This window comes from Mus caroli, chromosome 6 (genome assembly GCF_900094665.2).
Source record: "Mus caroli chromosome 6, CAROLI_EIJ_v1.1, whole genome shotgun sequence".
Taxonomy (NCBI): Eukaryota; Metazoa; Chordata; class Mammalia; order Rodentia; family Muridae; genus Mus; species Mus caroli.
In genome coordinates, this window is record NC_034575.1 from 95,482,094 (window position 1) to 95,499,159 (window position 17,066).

At 46.2% G+C, this 17,066-nt stretch overlaps 1 protein-coding gene across 2 annotated transcripts in view; it reads right to left on the reverse strand.

Annotated features, from left to right (window-relative positions):
• Eif4e3 (eukaryotic translation initiation factor 4E family member 3) overlaps positions 1-17,066 on the reverse strand; it is a 142,368-nt gene that overhangs the window by 14,331 nt on the left and 110,971 nt on the right. The window contains exon 8 of one of the 2 annotated variants that reach the window (XM_029478358.1): positions 4,638-4,704. The exons of the other annotated variant lie outside the window; for it this stretch is intronic. Coding sequence (XP_029334218.1) covers positions 4,678-4,704 — 27 coding nt within the window. The 3' untranslated portion in view covers positions 4,638-4,677. Of the gene's footprint in view, positions 1-4,637; positions 4,705-17,066 lie in introns of those variants that run through there. 2 annotated transcript variants of the gene reach the window in all.

A 17,066-nucleotide genomic window follows, 5' to 3' on the forward strand; every position in this document is an offset into this window, starting at 1 on the left:
GATCTCGTTACGGATGGTTGTGAGCCACCATGTGGTTGCTGGGATTAGAACTCTGGACCTTCGGAAGAACAGTCGGGTGCTCTTACCCAAAAAATGTGTTTCTTAAGTCAGGAAACGCTGGTTAGGAGCCTCGTAGAGAGAACCCAGCAATGAAGAGCCGGGGGCCCTGAACTGGCCCTGGGGGAGGGGCTTGTGGCTTTGGTGGCTCCTGTTCCATAAGAATCAATGCTCTGATACATCTATAGGGATGATATAGGATCCCATACCATAAACCTAATTCTCATTTCCCTGTCTTGATTTCAAAATGAGCCCAGCCAGTATATTCCTTATCTAAGACTTCAATCTGTGTGTGTATGTGTGGTGTGGAGTGGTGTGTGTGTGTGTGTGCACATGTGTGAAGACCAGAGGTCACTCCTCAAGTGCTGTTCTTGTTTTGTGAGATAAGCTCTCTCCTTTGCTTGGGACTTGCTAACTGGGCTAAGTTGGCTGGCCAGTGACAGCAAGGATCTGCCTATCTCTGTCTTTGCCCTATACCCTATACCCAGCTTTTTAAATGCAGGTTTTGGGGGTTGAATTCAGGTCCTCATGCTTGAACAGCACACACTTTACTGAGTTCACTCCCCAGACTGACTGTGAGTTAGTTTTTACAATTGATGTACAAGTTTTGCATAGAGAACTGGTTTAGCATATGAGCTCTTGTGTGCTTGTTTGGTTTTAGTTTTTTTATTTTTTATTTTATGGGAGTACACTACAGCTGTCTTCAGACACACACTAGAAGAGTGCATCGGATCCCATTTACAGATGGTTGTGAGCTATCATGTGGTTGCTGAGAATTAAACTCGGGACCTCTGGCAGAGCAGTCAGTGCTCTTAACTGCTGAACTATCTCTCCAGCCTGCTTGTTTATCAAGACAGGGTTTCTCTGTGTAGCCCTGGCTGTCCTGGGACTCACTCTGTAGACCTGACTGGTCTCAAATTCAGAAATCTCCCTGCCTCTGCTTTTGGAGTGCTGAGATCAAAGGTGTGTGCCACCACTGCCTGCCTATGAAATCTTAAGGAAAAGATACAGAAACCATTTCCTGACTAGTAACAGGTGCTGAAAGCCCAACAGGCCTCTACTTGTCCACTTGAAAAGATGTCTCTCCTCCACGGGCTCTCCAAGGTGACATCACTGTCCTTCTGGGGTCAATCCCTTAGCATCTCAGGCAGGAAAAGCACACGTGGAAACCCTGACCCTGGATTCTGCATGGTCCTGTCATGATTTTCCTCTATCTTTCCCTTTTCAGTAACACACAACACACTCTACAGAAATGATACATAGACATCTGAGGAGAGTAGGGACCCTTCAGCCAGTACAGTAATTCAGAACTCTCCTCCCTCAAGGACAGTGCCAATGGCCTATTCTCCTAACTGGCTAATGAGCACTGAAAAGCCCCATAGCTACCTCCAGCCACCCTTCCCCCAGTTCTGCCAAACACCCCAATTTTAATATTTCTTCCTTTAGGAAATAGGAATAATCTAGCCACGAGATGGGGATACTTAATGCTTCTTTTAGCATATCCTTCTGGAGCAGAGAGGGCTGCCCAGGGCCTTCACACAACGCCGCCTCTCCGGTCTCCAACTCAGCTCCACTTGAGACATTTTTAGGACCTCCTCCGGAGGCTCAGGCCCAAGCAGATGTCCCTCTCGCCCCCAATCCAAAGCGGTGTGGTGTGAGATAACACAAGACAGAAGAAAGGGGGAGGGGGAGAGCATTGGTAACCATGTGTCACAGCATAGAAAGTGTTTGGATATGAAGGGAAAGTCAAAGGAGAAACCAGGAAGCAGAGAGTTCACAGCCCCGTGGGAAATAACCAGCTGCTGCCTGCAGAGCCAGGCTGAGATGTGCTTTAGATGGTGGGGTAAAGGTGACAACGTTGCTAGGCTTTGGACAGAGGGGGCCAAGCTTGAACATCCCAAGGCCGTGTCTCACCTTTGCACTAATGACATGTTCTTTCCTTTCTATCCTTCTTAGAAGAGTTTCATGTAGTCCAGGCTAATCTTAAACTCACAGTACACCCTGTACTCTGGATCTCCCTGCCTCTTTCTCTCCAGCGTTAAGATGACAGATGTGCACCACCATGCCTGGCGCATGCCCCACCAGGGACTGAACCCAGGGCTTCCTGCAAGCCAGGCAAGCGCTCTATCCAGCTCCATCACCAGATATATTGGTGGGCTGTAGAGATGGCTGAGCAGGTACAGGCTCTTGCTGCCAAGCCTGATGTCCTGAGTTTAATTCACCCCACCTGTGTGGTGGGAGGAGAGGACGGAGTTCTGAGCGTAGTCTTCTGATCTCCACGTGTGTGCCTTTGCACGTGTGCACATCCACACATAAGAAGTAAATATGATAAAAAGTTAATTAAGATAGGCTTACACATAAGAGTTAAGGGAAAGTGATGCTCAGAAGGAGACACAAAAGAAACGAGAAGCAGAGGCGTGAGTTAGGGTTAGGGTTCTGAACGCTACACATATCCAATGTGGGTGTGAGCTCCTCCAGATAATACTGTACATGAAAACAGAGCAACTGCAGACGTACACTGCAGAGATGAGTGCATCAATAGCCTCCTCCACTTTCAGCCCCTACATCCTGAGGGAAAGCACTCCTAGTGCCTGCAATTCCCAGCCTGCTTGGTTACCTGTGTGGTCTCTTCCTGAGGAGTCCCATGAACAACCCCCAATATCTACTGTGATGATTTGTATATGCTCAGTCCAGGGAGTGGCACTATTAGAGGGTATGGCCCTGTTGGAGTGGGTGCATCACTGCGAGTGTGGGCTTTAAGTCCCTCATCCTAGCTGCCTGGAAGCCAGTATTCTGCTAGCAGCTTTCAGATGAAGATGTAGAACTCTCAGTTCCTCTTGCACCATGCCTGCCTGGATGCTGTCATGTTCCTGACTTGATGATAATGGACTGAACCTCTGAACCTGTAAACCAGTCCAATTAAATGTTGTTCTTATAAGACTTGCATTGGTCATGGTGTCTGTTTATAGCACTAAAACCCTAACTAAGACCTCTACCATGGTCACTGCTGCTTTGTAATAGAAAGTAGACATGAACGGCCCCAGAGGACACCTCCAGCCCTTGAACTATGGAGAAGGCCCCTCTGCCACCATGCACTCCCTGCTGTCTTGCCTTCTCAAAGGTATTGTTGTCTTGGTCTGCCAAAATCAGGTTCCCCCATCATTTGATGAAAAAACCCTAGGTTTTGGTGGTTTTGTTTTGTGTTGTCCTTGAAGGAACCAGAGCGTCTATGGGCCAGCTGGGATTCCTCCTTGAGTGGAATGGGAATCAAGCTTAATTCGGCAGAGTTCTGCACCATTTCAGCGATAGCATTTGGCTCCAAGTTGAGCCTGTGAGCCAGTCACAGCCAAGGAAGCTAGACTGTAGGGAAGGCTGCCTTGCTGTAGAGAAAGATTGACTCTAGGCATAGATGTTGCTGGGAGGGTGGGGCTCAAGATTCAGGTGGGAAAAGAAAAGAAGCAGAAGGAGTACAGGGAGGGGAGGGGAGGAAAGGGTGGGGGAAGAGAATAGAGAAAGAGGGAGAAGACAGGAGAGAAGAAAAGGGGGAGGAGAGGGGGAAGGGGAGGGGAAGGAGAAAAGGGGAGGGGAAGGAGAGGAGAAGGGGAGGGAAAGAGACAGGAGGGGAGGGGAGGGGAGGGGAGGGGAGGGGAGGCACTAACCTAGGGATGGAGAGAGAGAAAGACCCTGGCTCAATGATTTTGCTTGATGGACAAAGGCTAGTCCTGAATCAACCCTCACCATTCCTGTGGACTTTACAGCATCCAGCTGATTATTTTGTGATGGTCACACCTGATGGAATGCACCTTCACAATCCACAGTCCAGACACCAAGTTCATAACTTCAGACATCCCATATCTTGTATTCCAAGAAAAATATTTCCATGGCTGTTCATCACTAAGCAACCCAGTCCCCTCTTCTTGGCACTGACTTGAAACACCTTGGCCAGCCTTCTCTCTGTTCCCTCTCTCTGACCTCATAATCTTACCTGTACACATTGTGGCCCACAACAGCTTGTCCATCCTGCTGTCTGTCCTGGCTACCACTGTCTTCCTGGTGTGACTCAGACAGCATCATTTCTTTCAGACAAATATTCTGTGACACACTGAGTAAAAGCCCTGTGTACCAGGAAAAGCTTGCACTACTATGGAGGCACACTGAGGCCATAGCACACCTGTAGACCTACTGTGGCAGGTACAGTGACCTATGATTTAAAATCTGGATATAACTCCATCTTTTCAGTCCTGGGAGATTAAGTCTAAGCCATAAGTCCCAAGGGGTCTGTGATGGAGTGAGTATATATGCTTGGCCCAGGAAGTGGTACTTTTTGGAGGTATGGCCTTGTTGGAGTAGACATGGCACTGTGGGTATGGGCTTTAAGGCCCTCATCCTAGCTTCCTGGAGGTCAGTCTTCCACTAGCAGCCTTCAGGTGAAGATGTAGAACTCTCAGCTCCTCCTGCACCATGCCTGCTTGGATGCTGTCCTGCTCCCACCTTGATGATAATGGACCAAATCTCTGAACCTGTAAGCCAGCCCCAGTTAAATGTCCTTTATAAGACTTGCCTTGGTCATGGTGTCTCTTCACAGCAGTAAAACCCTAAGAGTCCTTGTTCCATTTATCTTTACTTCCTGGTGGCACCAAAGTGATACTGTTGAAAGAATAAGTACATGTATGTATATTTCACTATTAAATTTGACTGCTTATATTGTTGAGACAGAGTAGCCCAAGCTATCCCGGAACTCATTATGTAGTCCAGACTGTCCTTAAATTCTTGGTTTTCTTCCTATCTCTGCCTTCTGACTACTGGGGTGGCTGGAGTAAGTCACTGGGCTCAGCTTTGACATTGTTTAAGAACAAGATCAGTTTCTAGCTGGCTGTTCTCTGTCTACATACAGTCCCAGCACCTGAGAGACATAGGTGGGAGGATTGTGAGTTTGAGGTTGGCCTGGACTACCCTGTGAGATCCTGTGTCAAATAAAGTAAAGCAACAAATAGAACAAAAGTCTAGGACTGAGTTCCCAATAGGGAACTCATGAGAGAGGCACAGTGACATGGCGGCCCTGCTTCTGTGTCTAAGCAGAAGTGGAATGCCAGCGAAGGCACAGCAGAGGACCACAACCCCATCTGGATTCAGATCCCAGCTCTGCCCATGCTGTGTGTCCATCTGACCCCATTTCCAAACCTTCTAAGTCTCTGTGTCCTCGTCAGATAAATCCCATCTCACAGGGTGCTCAGGAGGCGTAAACATCACAACATGTTCCAACATGTATCATGCCCTGACATGTAACATGGCTCAAATAGCAGCAGGAGAAGGAACCCATCTGAGACTCCACATCCCAGCAAAGCATCCCTGGCTCTCCTCAGAGGCCTAGGCCTTGGGGGCTCATGACACCAGCTGCTCCTTTGTTCTGATCACTTTCTATAGCCCGAAATGACAGAGAGTCCTTTGTCATATATGGTTAACTCGGTTTTCTCTGAAAATTAATGTTTAAATTTTCCCTCTACTCCTCTGCACTTCCCTTCTGAGTGACTCAACTCAGCAAGGTGATTAGGGGCACGCAGACCACTTCCTATTGCTGTTAGTATACATAAGAGAAGCGAGTGCACAGAGATCAGAGAAGAACTTCCACCTTTATGGGGGCTTTACAGACCAAACTCAGCTTGCCAGGCCAGTAAGTAAGTGCCTTCACCTACTGAGCCATCTCCCAGGCCCCAGACCTTTTCCTCCCCACCCACTGGCCAATCAGAATCATTTAAACATGCAATCACCTCTACAGAACATTGGGGAAAGTTCAAGGGGACACCATTTGTGATAAAGGGATTCCGTGACGCAAATCTGCTAACCCAAGATATCTGCCCTTCTTTCTCCTGATGTCAGTCAGTGCATAAACACTCTCAAGAGTCCTCAAAGCTAGACCTGGCAGACTAGGTGATCCCAGAGCCCAAGTTCTGTCCTCCTCCTCCTCTGATTGACTACAGCTTCAAATTAAGTGGAAGATGAACATGAGAACCTGCACATCACTCTTGCTGGTCTCATCCATTGTTAAAATGACACCATCAAAAGAGAGAGAGAGAGAGAGAAAGAGAGAGAGAGAGAGAGAGAGAGAGGAAGGAAGGAAGGAAGGAAGGAAGGAAGGAAGGAAGGAAGGAAGGAAAAAAGATCAACAGCCCTTCTCCAAGAAGCTCTTAATTACCTGCCCCATTCTCAGGGAGGTAAATATGTTCACTGCTTTTTAATTATATTGGCCTTATTGTTTCATAAGAAAATAAAAAACAGACTCAACAGGAGACAGCAAGGAGCAGAGGAAGCCAAACATAACTTGTGCACCTTATTAAAAACAATTAGGGATTGTTTGATGAGGCGGACTCGGCTCCAGATGGCCAGCCTCCATACAGCCATGGCTCAGGGTGCTTCTCATCTTCCCCCAGCCTCTTCCTGAGACTTGCATCATCGCTGTTCTTAAAATACAAGGATGGAATTGTAAAGGATGCTGTTCCCACGTCTGCTGCTTTGCTCTTCTTGGGGCAATCCAGTCTCTGCACTTGCATTTTTCTGGCACTGGGTTCTTGGGTCCTCTCTGCCAGCATCTTGGTTCTAGCAATCAGACTGTCAAGATTAACGCCCAGAAACCCATAATCTTTGCTCTCCTCGGATGGCTACGCAAGATGAGCATGTCTGCTTGAATGGGCCTCGGAGGAAAATCCTTGGTCTGCTTGCTACTTCACTGTATGTGACTCAGGAGGAGGAAACCAAACATGACAGGGATGTCACACTGGCTGCCTAGCCTAGACTCCCTTCCTCCCCTCCCATCCTACCCCCTTCCCTTTATTCCAACAGGACCTATAATTATGGCATCCCACACATGTTGCACACTGCTCTGCCACTGGACCTTCCCTTCTGCAGAATATTTTGTACCCACTTCATTTAGTGGCACAGCTGATCACTATTCACCACATAACTGTCAGCTGCAGCATGTTGCCCCTCCAAACATCTCACCCAATGCCCAGCCAGGGGCTGTGTGCACAGCTCCCTGCAGAGAGCTGCTCAAGGGTGTTGAATATGATCCAAGAGGGCCATTGCTCATGCATCTCCATCATTCTGGCACTGGGCACAACACAGGTACACAACCCAGTTGTCTACTAGAACCAATGGTAAGCATCCTAAAAACACACCTGCTAGCCATGGTGGGGCCCCACTCTGTAAAAGGCAGAATGCCATACCACTGTCACTCAGCCATAAGTAGCAAGTGAAGAGTCCATGCTGAGCCATGACAGTGCTTTCCTGAGCACACTGTAAGCCACTTGATGCTACTTCTAGACTCTGCAAAGTCTTTCTCTGTGAAATCTAAGAATCAGGCCATTTGACCTCATGGTAGAATGGGAAAACCTAAACATCTGTCTAGAGAAAACCTGGAGATAACCTCAGGGCAGCCATCCACCAACTCTTTCCCCAGTGCTCAAGAGCCTGTCTCCATGAAAAGATGTGGATCACTGCCCAAGACACAAGAATCAGGACTGCAGAAAGACTTGAGGCAGGGTTAGTGGCAGTGGTGTGTGGCTTTGGGTCTTTTCTTACTCAGTACTTCTTAAAGTTGCCATCTGCCATCTTTGGGAACATAGGCCCAGCTGGGATCCTACCACATCAAGAGACTCCTTTTAATATATATATATATATATATATATATATATATTCTATCTGCATTTATACCTGCATGCCAGAAGAGGGCATCAGATCACATTATAGATGGTTGTGAGCCACCATGTGGTTGGCTGGGAATTGAACTCAGAACCTCTGGAAAAATCAACGAGTGCTCTTAATTATGGAGCCACCTCTCCAGCCATCAGGACTACTTTTCTTAAATGGTAAGAAGTTTGTACACAGTCACAGAGGGAGGGCATAGAGGATGATACAGGCAGAGATTGGAGGGCTCCATCTACTAGCCAAGGTGACCCAAGAATTGCTGCCTTCTATCAGCAGCTAGGAGAGATGTGGGGTGGAGTGACCTCAGAACTCCCAGAAGGAACTAGCCCTACCAATAACTGGGGTTTAGATTTCCTAGGTCCACAAGTGTGAAGAACACAGTCTGTTGTCTTAGGCTCCCCAGTTTTGAGTAAGCACACAGCAACCACAGGAAGCTAACACAGTAGCAGTCCTTTCTGGAAATTCCCTATCTATAATGATAAAACCACTCCTGCATGAATGCGTCAATCATCCATCATCCACTCTTCAATTAATTCAGTCACAGTGTTCCATTCATTCTTCCATTACTGAGACTTGTCTCAAAGAACTGCTGGGTTTACTGGTGTGGCCTTTAATCCCTCTTTTTTTTTTTAAGTACTTGGGAGGCAGAGGCAGGTGGATCTCTGATTTTGAGGCCAGCCTGGTCTACAGAACTACTTCCAGTTCAACCATAGTTACACAGAGAAACCATGGACACCCCTACACACACACACACACACACCACCACCACCATCACCACCACCACCACCACCACCAACAACAACAACAAACCAGGGCTGGAGAGAAGGTCCAGAGGGTAAGTGTGCTGAGTGTTTTTCCAGAAGTCCTGAGTTCAAGTCCTAGCAACCACATGGTGACTCACAACCATGTATAACAAGATCTGGTGCCCTCTTCTTGTATGTAACCATACATGCAGGAAGAACACTATATAAATAGTAATACGAAAACAAATCTATAAATATAACAATAGCAAACAAACAAAGAATCGCAAAGAAAAAAAGAAGAGAGAGAGAAGAAATGAGCCTAAGGAAAGCAGGTGTGGCTGGGAACAAGAAGAGGGACAAAGGGAAGTCTGCTTGCCCCTGCACACCATTTTGTACTAACCTGTGTGTAGATTCATGAGCTATGCACTATAAAACTGTCAGTCTGGGGCTGGGGAGATGGCTTGGCCAGTAAAGCACTTGCTGTGCAAGCCTGAGGACCTAAGGTCAGATCCCCAGCCACTGGATACAAAGCTGTGTGTGGCCGTGTGCCCTTACAATCCCAGCACCAGGGGAGCAGACCCAGGAAGAATCCTGGGGCTTGCTAGCCATCCACTGTAGACAACTCAGTGAGCTTCAGGTTCAGCAAGAGGCCCTCACTCTTAAAAAATAAGATGGGGAGCAACTGCAAAGGCACCCAACCTCTGGCATTTCTGCAAAAGCCCCACAGGACACACATGCCCTGTGACATCTAGGATGTGTTAGTCTCCATCAGTAACTGTCCCTTGCTCTCCAAGACAGACATGCCTACAGAACTGGTTAAACACAGGCACAGCTGGGAGCCAGCACACCTGTTTGCATGGCTTCTCCAAAAAGGCAAAGGCCATAAAGGGATGCTCTACTGTGAGCCTTCTGACCAGGAGAGTTTGAGAGTCCCTGCCATATGTGTCCCACAGTGCCTGGGTTCTGATCCTCTTGGATGAAGAACTTGCTTCCTGGATATTTAAAAGAGCCTCAAGGAGACCTTGCTTAGGGACATGTGGCCACGAGAGGCCCGTCCCCTTCTCAGCAGCTAGTCTACATCCTTCACTGGACTGCATGAGGGTAGAGCAAGGTCTTCCTGACATAGAAATCCTGGAGCCTACTACACCTGACCCCTCAGACTTGCCCATCACACAGCGAATGCAGTCTTTCATTGCCTTGGCCAAGCCACTCTGATTCCTCACTTCATCTCCTCAAGAGTCTCTGCTAACATAACACTTCTGAAGGTCAGCAGAAGGTCACCCTGTCCAGGCATATGAAGCAATGTCTAATCCCATGGCTTCAAAGGAAGTTCTGTTCCATATAGAGACAGAAAAATATGATGAGCATTGAGAATACAGAGAACTATTTTTTTTAAACTCTAAATAGCATTATATAAAATCTCTCCTTCCGGTTTTATACATTAGCCTCTTTTGAATTTGGTTCTTATGAGTTAGTGCCTAGGTTATACTGCTTCTGAGTATACTTAGCAAAGCGAATATCAAAAGCAGCACCAAAAAAGAAGTGAAGCCACACCCCACTGCCTTCCAACAGGACAGCTTTAAACACAGAGAGCCTTACAGCCCAGCTGTTCCAGAAGGCTCCTGCCAATATATATGCAACAGGGATGTGAGGGCGGTCTGGCTGCGACATCTGTCACCCCAGTGGTCGCCAAGGTTGATACAGCTCATCGTCTGGCTAGGCTGGTATCTTCCTCTTCCCTCACCATGCCATGCATGTCCCTCTAGAAGCCACACGCCAAATAGAGGAGACCTGGACTTTGGTCAAGGGTGTTGGAATAGTTATGCTCCCCTCCTAAAACTTCTAAACAAACTCTCAAGTCCAACATATGCAACAAAAACCTGGACCTTCCTCCCTCGCCTGAGAGCTTGACTTGTTTCTATCAAGTGTAAACTGGTCCCTCCTCCTTTCTGTAACCTATAGAGAGGCTCCGGTGATTATTTTCTTTCCTGAGCACCCATTTCTCTGCAAGATTTGCTTATGCCCTCATGTGCTCACATGAAAGTATAAACCAAACCCCTTCATCTGCCTCTCTCTTGTATTTCTCTGTACAGCTTGCTGAATGGCTTCCATTCCTTCCCAACATTCTGACTGGTCAGGCTACCTACAGCTACTGACAACCCAAGTCTAAACACCTGTTTGCACTTCTTCCCAGGTTCATCCCCCCAGCAGCCTGACCGCTGTTCTCCATTTTTGCATTCAACACGTGGAGTGATTGCAGCAACACCTAAATAGGTTCGAGCTTATTGAAGGGCAAACCCAACGTACATAAAGAGCCTCGACCCAACAGTAGCCCAGTCAGTGAGATACCCCGATAGAGCAGCAAGGGAAGTGAACAAAATGGTCCATCCAAAGGGAGTTGGTAATTATAAAGCTGACAAACTACAGATAATTCAACATCTGATAATAGAGAAATAAGAAAAATTTAAGACAAAAAGAACCCAACAAACAAACAAAAAAATAAAAACAAGAACAATAAGGCATCATGGAACCACATGAAGACGTCATGGGATGCAACTGCTCATCTTTGTCTACAATCTGGTTGTCAAGCAAATGTAAGCTCATGCTCACTCTTTGTTTGTGTGTTGGAAACGGGGGTCAGGGCAAACTCTACTGACAAGATCGGGGGCCAAAACAGAGATGGAGGAGAGGTTCTGGCTGTCTCCTGGCGCTCTCCTGGCCTCAACCCCCTAGATGAGCAATGACACGCATACCAACAAACTGGAAAAATGCCTGGAATTGCTGTTCCTATCAAGAAGATAGAGATCCCCAAATTGTTCCCCATTAATACCTAAAGCACAGTGGTCAGTCACTATCACATGACAACCAGAAATGGAAAGGAGTCAGGCCAACTGAACTCCAGATTTCCTGCCTGTCATCATCCCCTCTGGGTGGCGTCTCCTGGGCTCTCTGAGGTTGGTGGGGAAACAGGAACAGTACTTAGCTCACAGTTAGTACCATTCTTGTTATTGTTGCTGCTGACAATTCTCTACCAGCTTTCTCTCCTCCTTCCCGAGCAGTGTTGCACTTGCTAACTGAACAGCTGCACTTGTTATCAACTCGATGCCTTCACACATGGCAATCCTAATGCCACATCACAATGAATAATTGGATGTGGGTTCAGTTTCTTTGCTCTGAGCCACGGACGGCAGCAGACCCAACTCAAGCAGAGATCTCGCACTTCCCAGTTTGGTGGCAAAGTCATTCATAAATTTAAAAAGGAAGAAAGAAAAAGAAAAAGAAAGAAAGAAAAAGAAAGAAACAGCTCCTTGTTTTGTCTGAATCAATTCACAAGATAAATATTTAAATAAAATGTGGTTTCAATTGTGCTCTCTGTGGATAATTGCTGGCGCACACTGTTTCTATATCAATGTGTTTTCCCTTATTTTTCCCCCCAAGCTGACTAATGAACAGAGCTGTCAGAAGCCCATTGCTCATGATGTAGCCAGCAACACATTAGCAGCTTCGCATAAATACAAAAACTATACTCAATGCAGCTAGTGAAACACGGAGCACACAAAACCTTCAAAAAGGGCCGGGGAGATGCTTCAGGTAGCAGTGCACTTGCTGTGCAAACAGAAAGACCTGAGATACCTCACCAGAACGCACTTTTAAAAAAAATGACCATGGTGGTATATGCTTACAATCTCAGCATCATGGAGGACTTTCGGGACTTGCTGGCTAGCCAGCTTAGCCATATGGGAGAGCTCCAGGCCAGTGAGAGGCTGGCTCAAAATCCAAGATCTGAGTAGTGACAGCACAGGTTGATTCTGACCTTCACATACAAGTTCTTACTACACACAAACATGCACACATGTGTGCACAGAGGGTCTGGGCATGTACACATACACCAACTAAAAACAAAAAACAAAACAAAACCAAAAAAAAAATAATTCCAGTGTTTGTAATAGATACAGAAACCTGGATGATAAGCATAATAAGGTAACTAACTGGCCCTCTTTCAGCAATGATGGGCGTGAACATCAGCCTAGCTGTCTATCAGTGAAAGGTAACCCAAGAATTCCTTGTGTGCCGAACACCCTGCTTTGAAGCATCTACAACATTCTAAATCTGAGGTTTTAAGGGGATAAAAATATATATTGATGTAATGATGGTTGGTCTCAATGTGAGCTTGAAGAGAGCCAGAACCACCTGGGATGCTGAGCCTAGGGCAATACTTGTGGAGGATTACCTTGTTAGATTAGCGGAGGTGGAAAGACTCACCTTCTGTGGGTGAGGATCACTATGGGTGGTGCCATTCCCTTGGCTGGGATCCTGAACTGTATAGAAAGGAAGTGTCTGAGCATCAGCCTTTACCTCTCTCTGGTTCCTGACTATAGGAATCTGATAATAAGTTCCCTCAAGCTCCTGCTGCTGTGTCCACCATGATGGACTGTAACCTCGGCCTGTGAGTCGTGATAAATACTATCTCCCCCAGGCTGCTTTTGTCTGGGTATTTTGTTACAGCAACAGGAAAAGAAACAAAAGACAGGCATCCTCTGGAGATACTGACAATCTGTACACTACCCAAAATTGCATATTCTTGAATTTCCATGCCATTCAAAGTAGGGAATATGTAAGGTTTTCTACCTTTGATTCTTTCAAATGCGATGTCATCCCTATACTGTAGAGATAGTCATCTCATTGAGCTGCCCTGTCTCTCTTATATAGTTTACTCATTTCATGAGGTACATCAGCCATGATCGTGGCCCTACTGCTATTGGTGAAGGTGAAGTCTTCAAGAAAACTTCTGGGTTCTGACAGTTATTGAAAGAGCCAATAATGAGAGGTGTCCAGCCCCTGAGCTGCCCCACTCTAGCACAGCACTGTCAAATCTCAGACCTTACCTGTCTAAGGCAGATACTCAAATAGAATATCTTTTTACTTGTTTTCTTCAGCAAAGACCACAGCTCAGCCTCTGTCACTGTAGCAATGTATTTCATCTCCTTGCTTCATGTTGACCAATAAGCTTAAGTTGAATACAATAGAGAACTATGAGCCTTCATGATAAATGATGAGATAGAACTGTCCTAGGTCTTTGATTCCCTCTATTCTGTGATACCTCATCTTGACTCTCCCACCACGTGGAAGTGAGCTAAGAAAGCCCAAGTTGTAAAGGCCCGCCTCAAATCTCAGCTGTCCAGTGATCAAAGCCAGTGTCCTCCCAGAAGTAGGTCTTAGACAATTTCTGAAGTCCCTAACTGGCTTCTTCAGAAAAGAAAGCAGTCAGGTCTTCGTACCACCATACAGTGGCTAAATCAACAGCAGCTTTGCCAGGGCTTGAATACTTTGAACATAAGAAAATATTAGTGTGATGGTCCAGAACTCTCTCAAGTGCCTTGTTCCGACTGCAGACTCTTAGGTGGTCCATAAGACAATTAGTCAGAAATACTTGTGTTCCACCATTACTGTCTGTGTGGATGCAGTACAAGCTCCCGACTTGGAACCTTGTCATGTGACTTGCTTTGGCCAATGGAGTATTAGCACATATGACAAGATCAAAGTTTCAAAAGGCGATTGTGTGGGGCTGAAGAGATGTCTCAGCTGTTAAGAGAACATACTGTTATTCCAGAGGACCTGAGTTTGGTTCTTCAGATCCACATCGGCTTGCTCAAAAGAGCCTGTAACTCCACCTCCAGGGAATCTAACACTCTTCTCTGGCTTTCTTTTACTCTTCCTCTGTATTTCCAAGCTGTTCAGGCATTTTAAAATATAAAAGAATACATATTTTTTACTGGCTGCAAAGCAACCCATGAACCCAAATTAATTGATTTCTCCCAGGACACAGGATCATCTTTCCATCTTGTGTTTATTTTCTGCTACACCATCATCTTTCCTCAGCCGCTGACTCAGGTTCCTCCAGGAAGAAGGGGCATAGGAAGGGTGGGTGTTTCCTGACTTCCCAAGTGGCCTCTTTAGTTACCTGCAAGGCATTGAGCTTGCTACCTGGCCCCAGAATGGCTTGCCTTCCCACAGTCTTCCCAGGGTTTCACAGTAACACCTCTCAAATAAGCTACTTGCACAAGAATTCTTATGTCAGGGAGCATGTGTGATAGTTAATATTGTCAGCTTGACAACATCTAGAAATACCTAGACGACAGAGCCTCTGGGCATGTTCATGAGAGATTTTGTAGCTCATATTAAATTGAAATGGGGCTCACCCTAAATGTGGGTGGTACCGTTACTATGGATTGAAATATTGTACTGAATTAAAAGGAGAAGCAAACTTAGCGCCATCATTCATTTCTATGTTTCCTGAATATAAATTCTACATGGCCAGCTGCCTCCTCAGGCCCCTGCCTTCATACTTGCCCACCATGCTGGGCTGTACCCTTGATCAGTGAGCCAAAATAAATAATTTTGGTTGCTTTTGTTGGGATATTTTCTTACAGCAGTAGGGACAGTTAATAAGACACAGCTTGTGTGGAGACCCAACCTGGGGCAAAGTGACTCTCTAGTGTAAGCTAAACATCTCTCTCTCTCTCTCTCACTCCAAGTCTAACTGATCAAGTGCACAAAGTCTGCTTTTGCTCATTTGTGTAAGGATCTTCCCAAGAGCCTGTATCTGCTAAAGGTCTGGGAACAGCTATGGTCAGGCCAGGCTGAGGCCCAGCCATCAAGGAAGTTACACTGAGAGGGAGGAGGGGGAGATGGTAGAGCGGACAAATGGATTCTCAGTATAGATGAGATTTGTGGGGGAATAACAGGAGGGTCATTTCAGTAAAACAGCAAGGGCCTCTCTAAAGATGGGGTACCTACACCAGGATCTAGAGAGTACATCAAGAATCTGAAGGCCTGGAAACATAGGAAGGGTGTTTGAGGTGGGGGAACAGCCGAGATGAAGGCCTAGAGGTAGAAAAAATAGTTTAACATTCAAAGAAAAGAAGGAAGCTCTGAGCAAGTCAAGCCCAAGGGTCACGAAAGACTGGTGTAGGCAGGAGCTGATGGGAAGGCTTGTAGGCCATAAGGGGAAGAGTCTTCTAAAAGCCATGAGCAGTCACTGAAAATGCTTGATTGGCAGTGTGTGCTATGATACAATTGACAGTTTGTAAGTCATTGACTGCTCTGGAAACCACAGTGAAAACCTTAGGAGCAGAGGCTCAGAGGTCCTTGTAATCGGGCCCATCACTCACCTTTCATGTTCCTGGCTCACTGTGATGAGCACACCCACAATCTTCACCTTCAAACTGAGCAAGCTATAGGGGAGACTAAGAAATAAGATCCATGCCTGTAAGAGCTTCTTGTCAACCAGCAGATGCCTACAAGTCAGAGGTTGTGATGAAGGAGCACAAATGATGTCAGAGGCCACCATGGTACCAAGTGTGGGAAGATGGGTCCTCAAGCTAGCAGGGCTGGGGGACTCTTGGGAACTGGGTCTAACCTGAGGCCTAAGAGAGTTACTATCCAAGCTCATGTGCACAGGTGGAAGGAGAAAGAACATGGAGGGATGGGAAATGGACACAGATCTGGACAGGGCATGGAGGACAGGAGAGATGGGGAGCAAGGGGTCTCAGGCTAGTGAGTGACTGACAGAAGTTCAAAGGAACATCCTGTCTTAACTTTTCTGATCTTGCCAATCAAGAGCTTAAGTTGGGTGTGTTGACTCAGGCTTGAGATCCTAGTACTTGGAAGGGTTAAATAGAAGGCCTACTATGAATTTGAGACTTGTCTAGTCTATGTAGTGAGTCCAAGGCCAGCCTAGGCTACATAGCAAGAGCTTCAACTAGCCAGCAGGTGACAGTCCAACAAAGGAGCTAAGGTTAGCCCATTGAAACTTTCCTGTAACCTGCTACAGATCTATCCTGGTTTGGCTAAGTGACAAGGCCAAGTTGCTCTGCTGGCATGACTTTGGTCCCAGGGAGGCTCACAAGGTTGACATAGTTTTAAGGCACGTCACTGTTACCCAGGGTCAGGTAGAAATGAAGTCAGTGTTTCCTGTGGATTCTCAGTGGAGTCTGCTCTCTGAGCACAGTCCCTCTCGATCTCTTCCACAGGTGTGTGTTGCTGCATATCCCCCAAATATGAGACACACTGTGATCACTTTAGGCCATCACAAGGAGGGACACCTGTCCCCAGAGCACATTTCTATTTCCACCTACACATTCTCTTGTTCTTTGTAACATCACTACACAGTTTTCTTATCTCTACCCATTTGATATACAGTATGTAACTGTGAGCCAAGTGTGATTAGGGGACCTGCAAACTGCAACCATTCTAAATTAAGTTGTGCTGCAATGAAAACATGAACATAAGTTCGGAGAGTGAAAGAAATGTGTCACTCTTCTCAATAATCTTTGAAATGGAACCTTGATACAGTACATGAAGACTGTTGGATTAAATAAAACATTAATTTAAGTTAATTTCATCTATTTTCTTTTTTAGAAATGGCTATGGCAAAGTTTAAAATACATATGAGATTCCCACATACATATCATATGACAAAGCTGACACTGTAAAAAAGCTTATTGTAAAAAGGCAGTTTTGTGGGATCCTCCGGTAGTACTATGTCCAATTTTCTGAGGAACC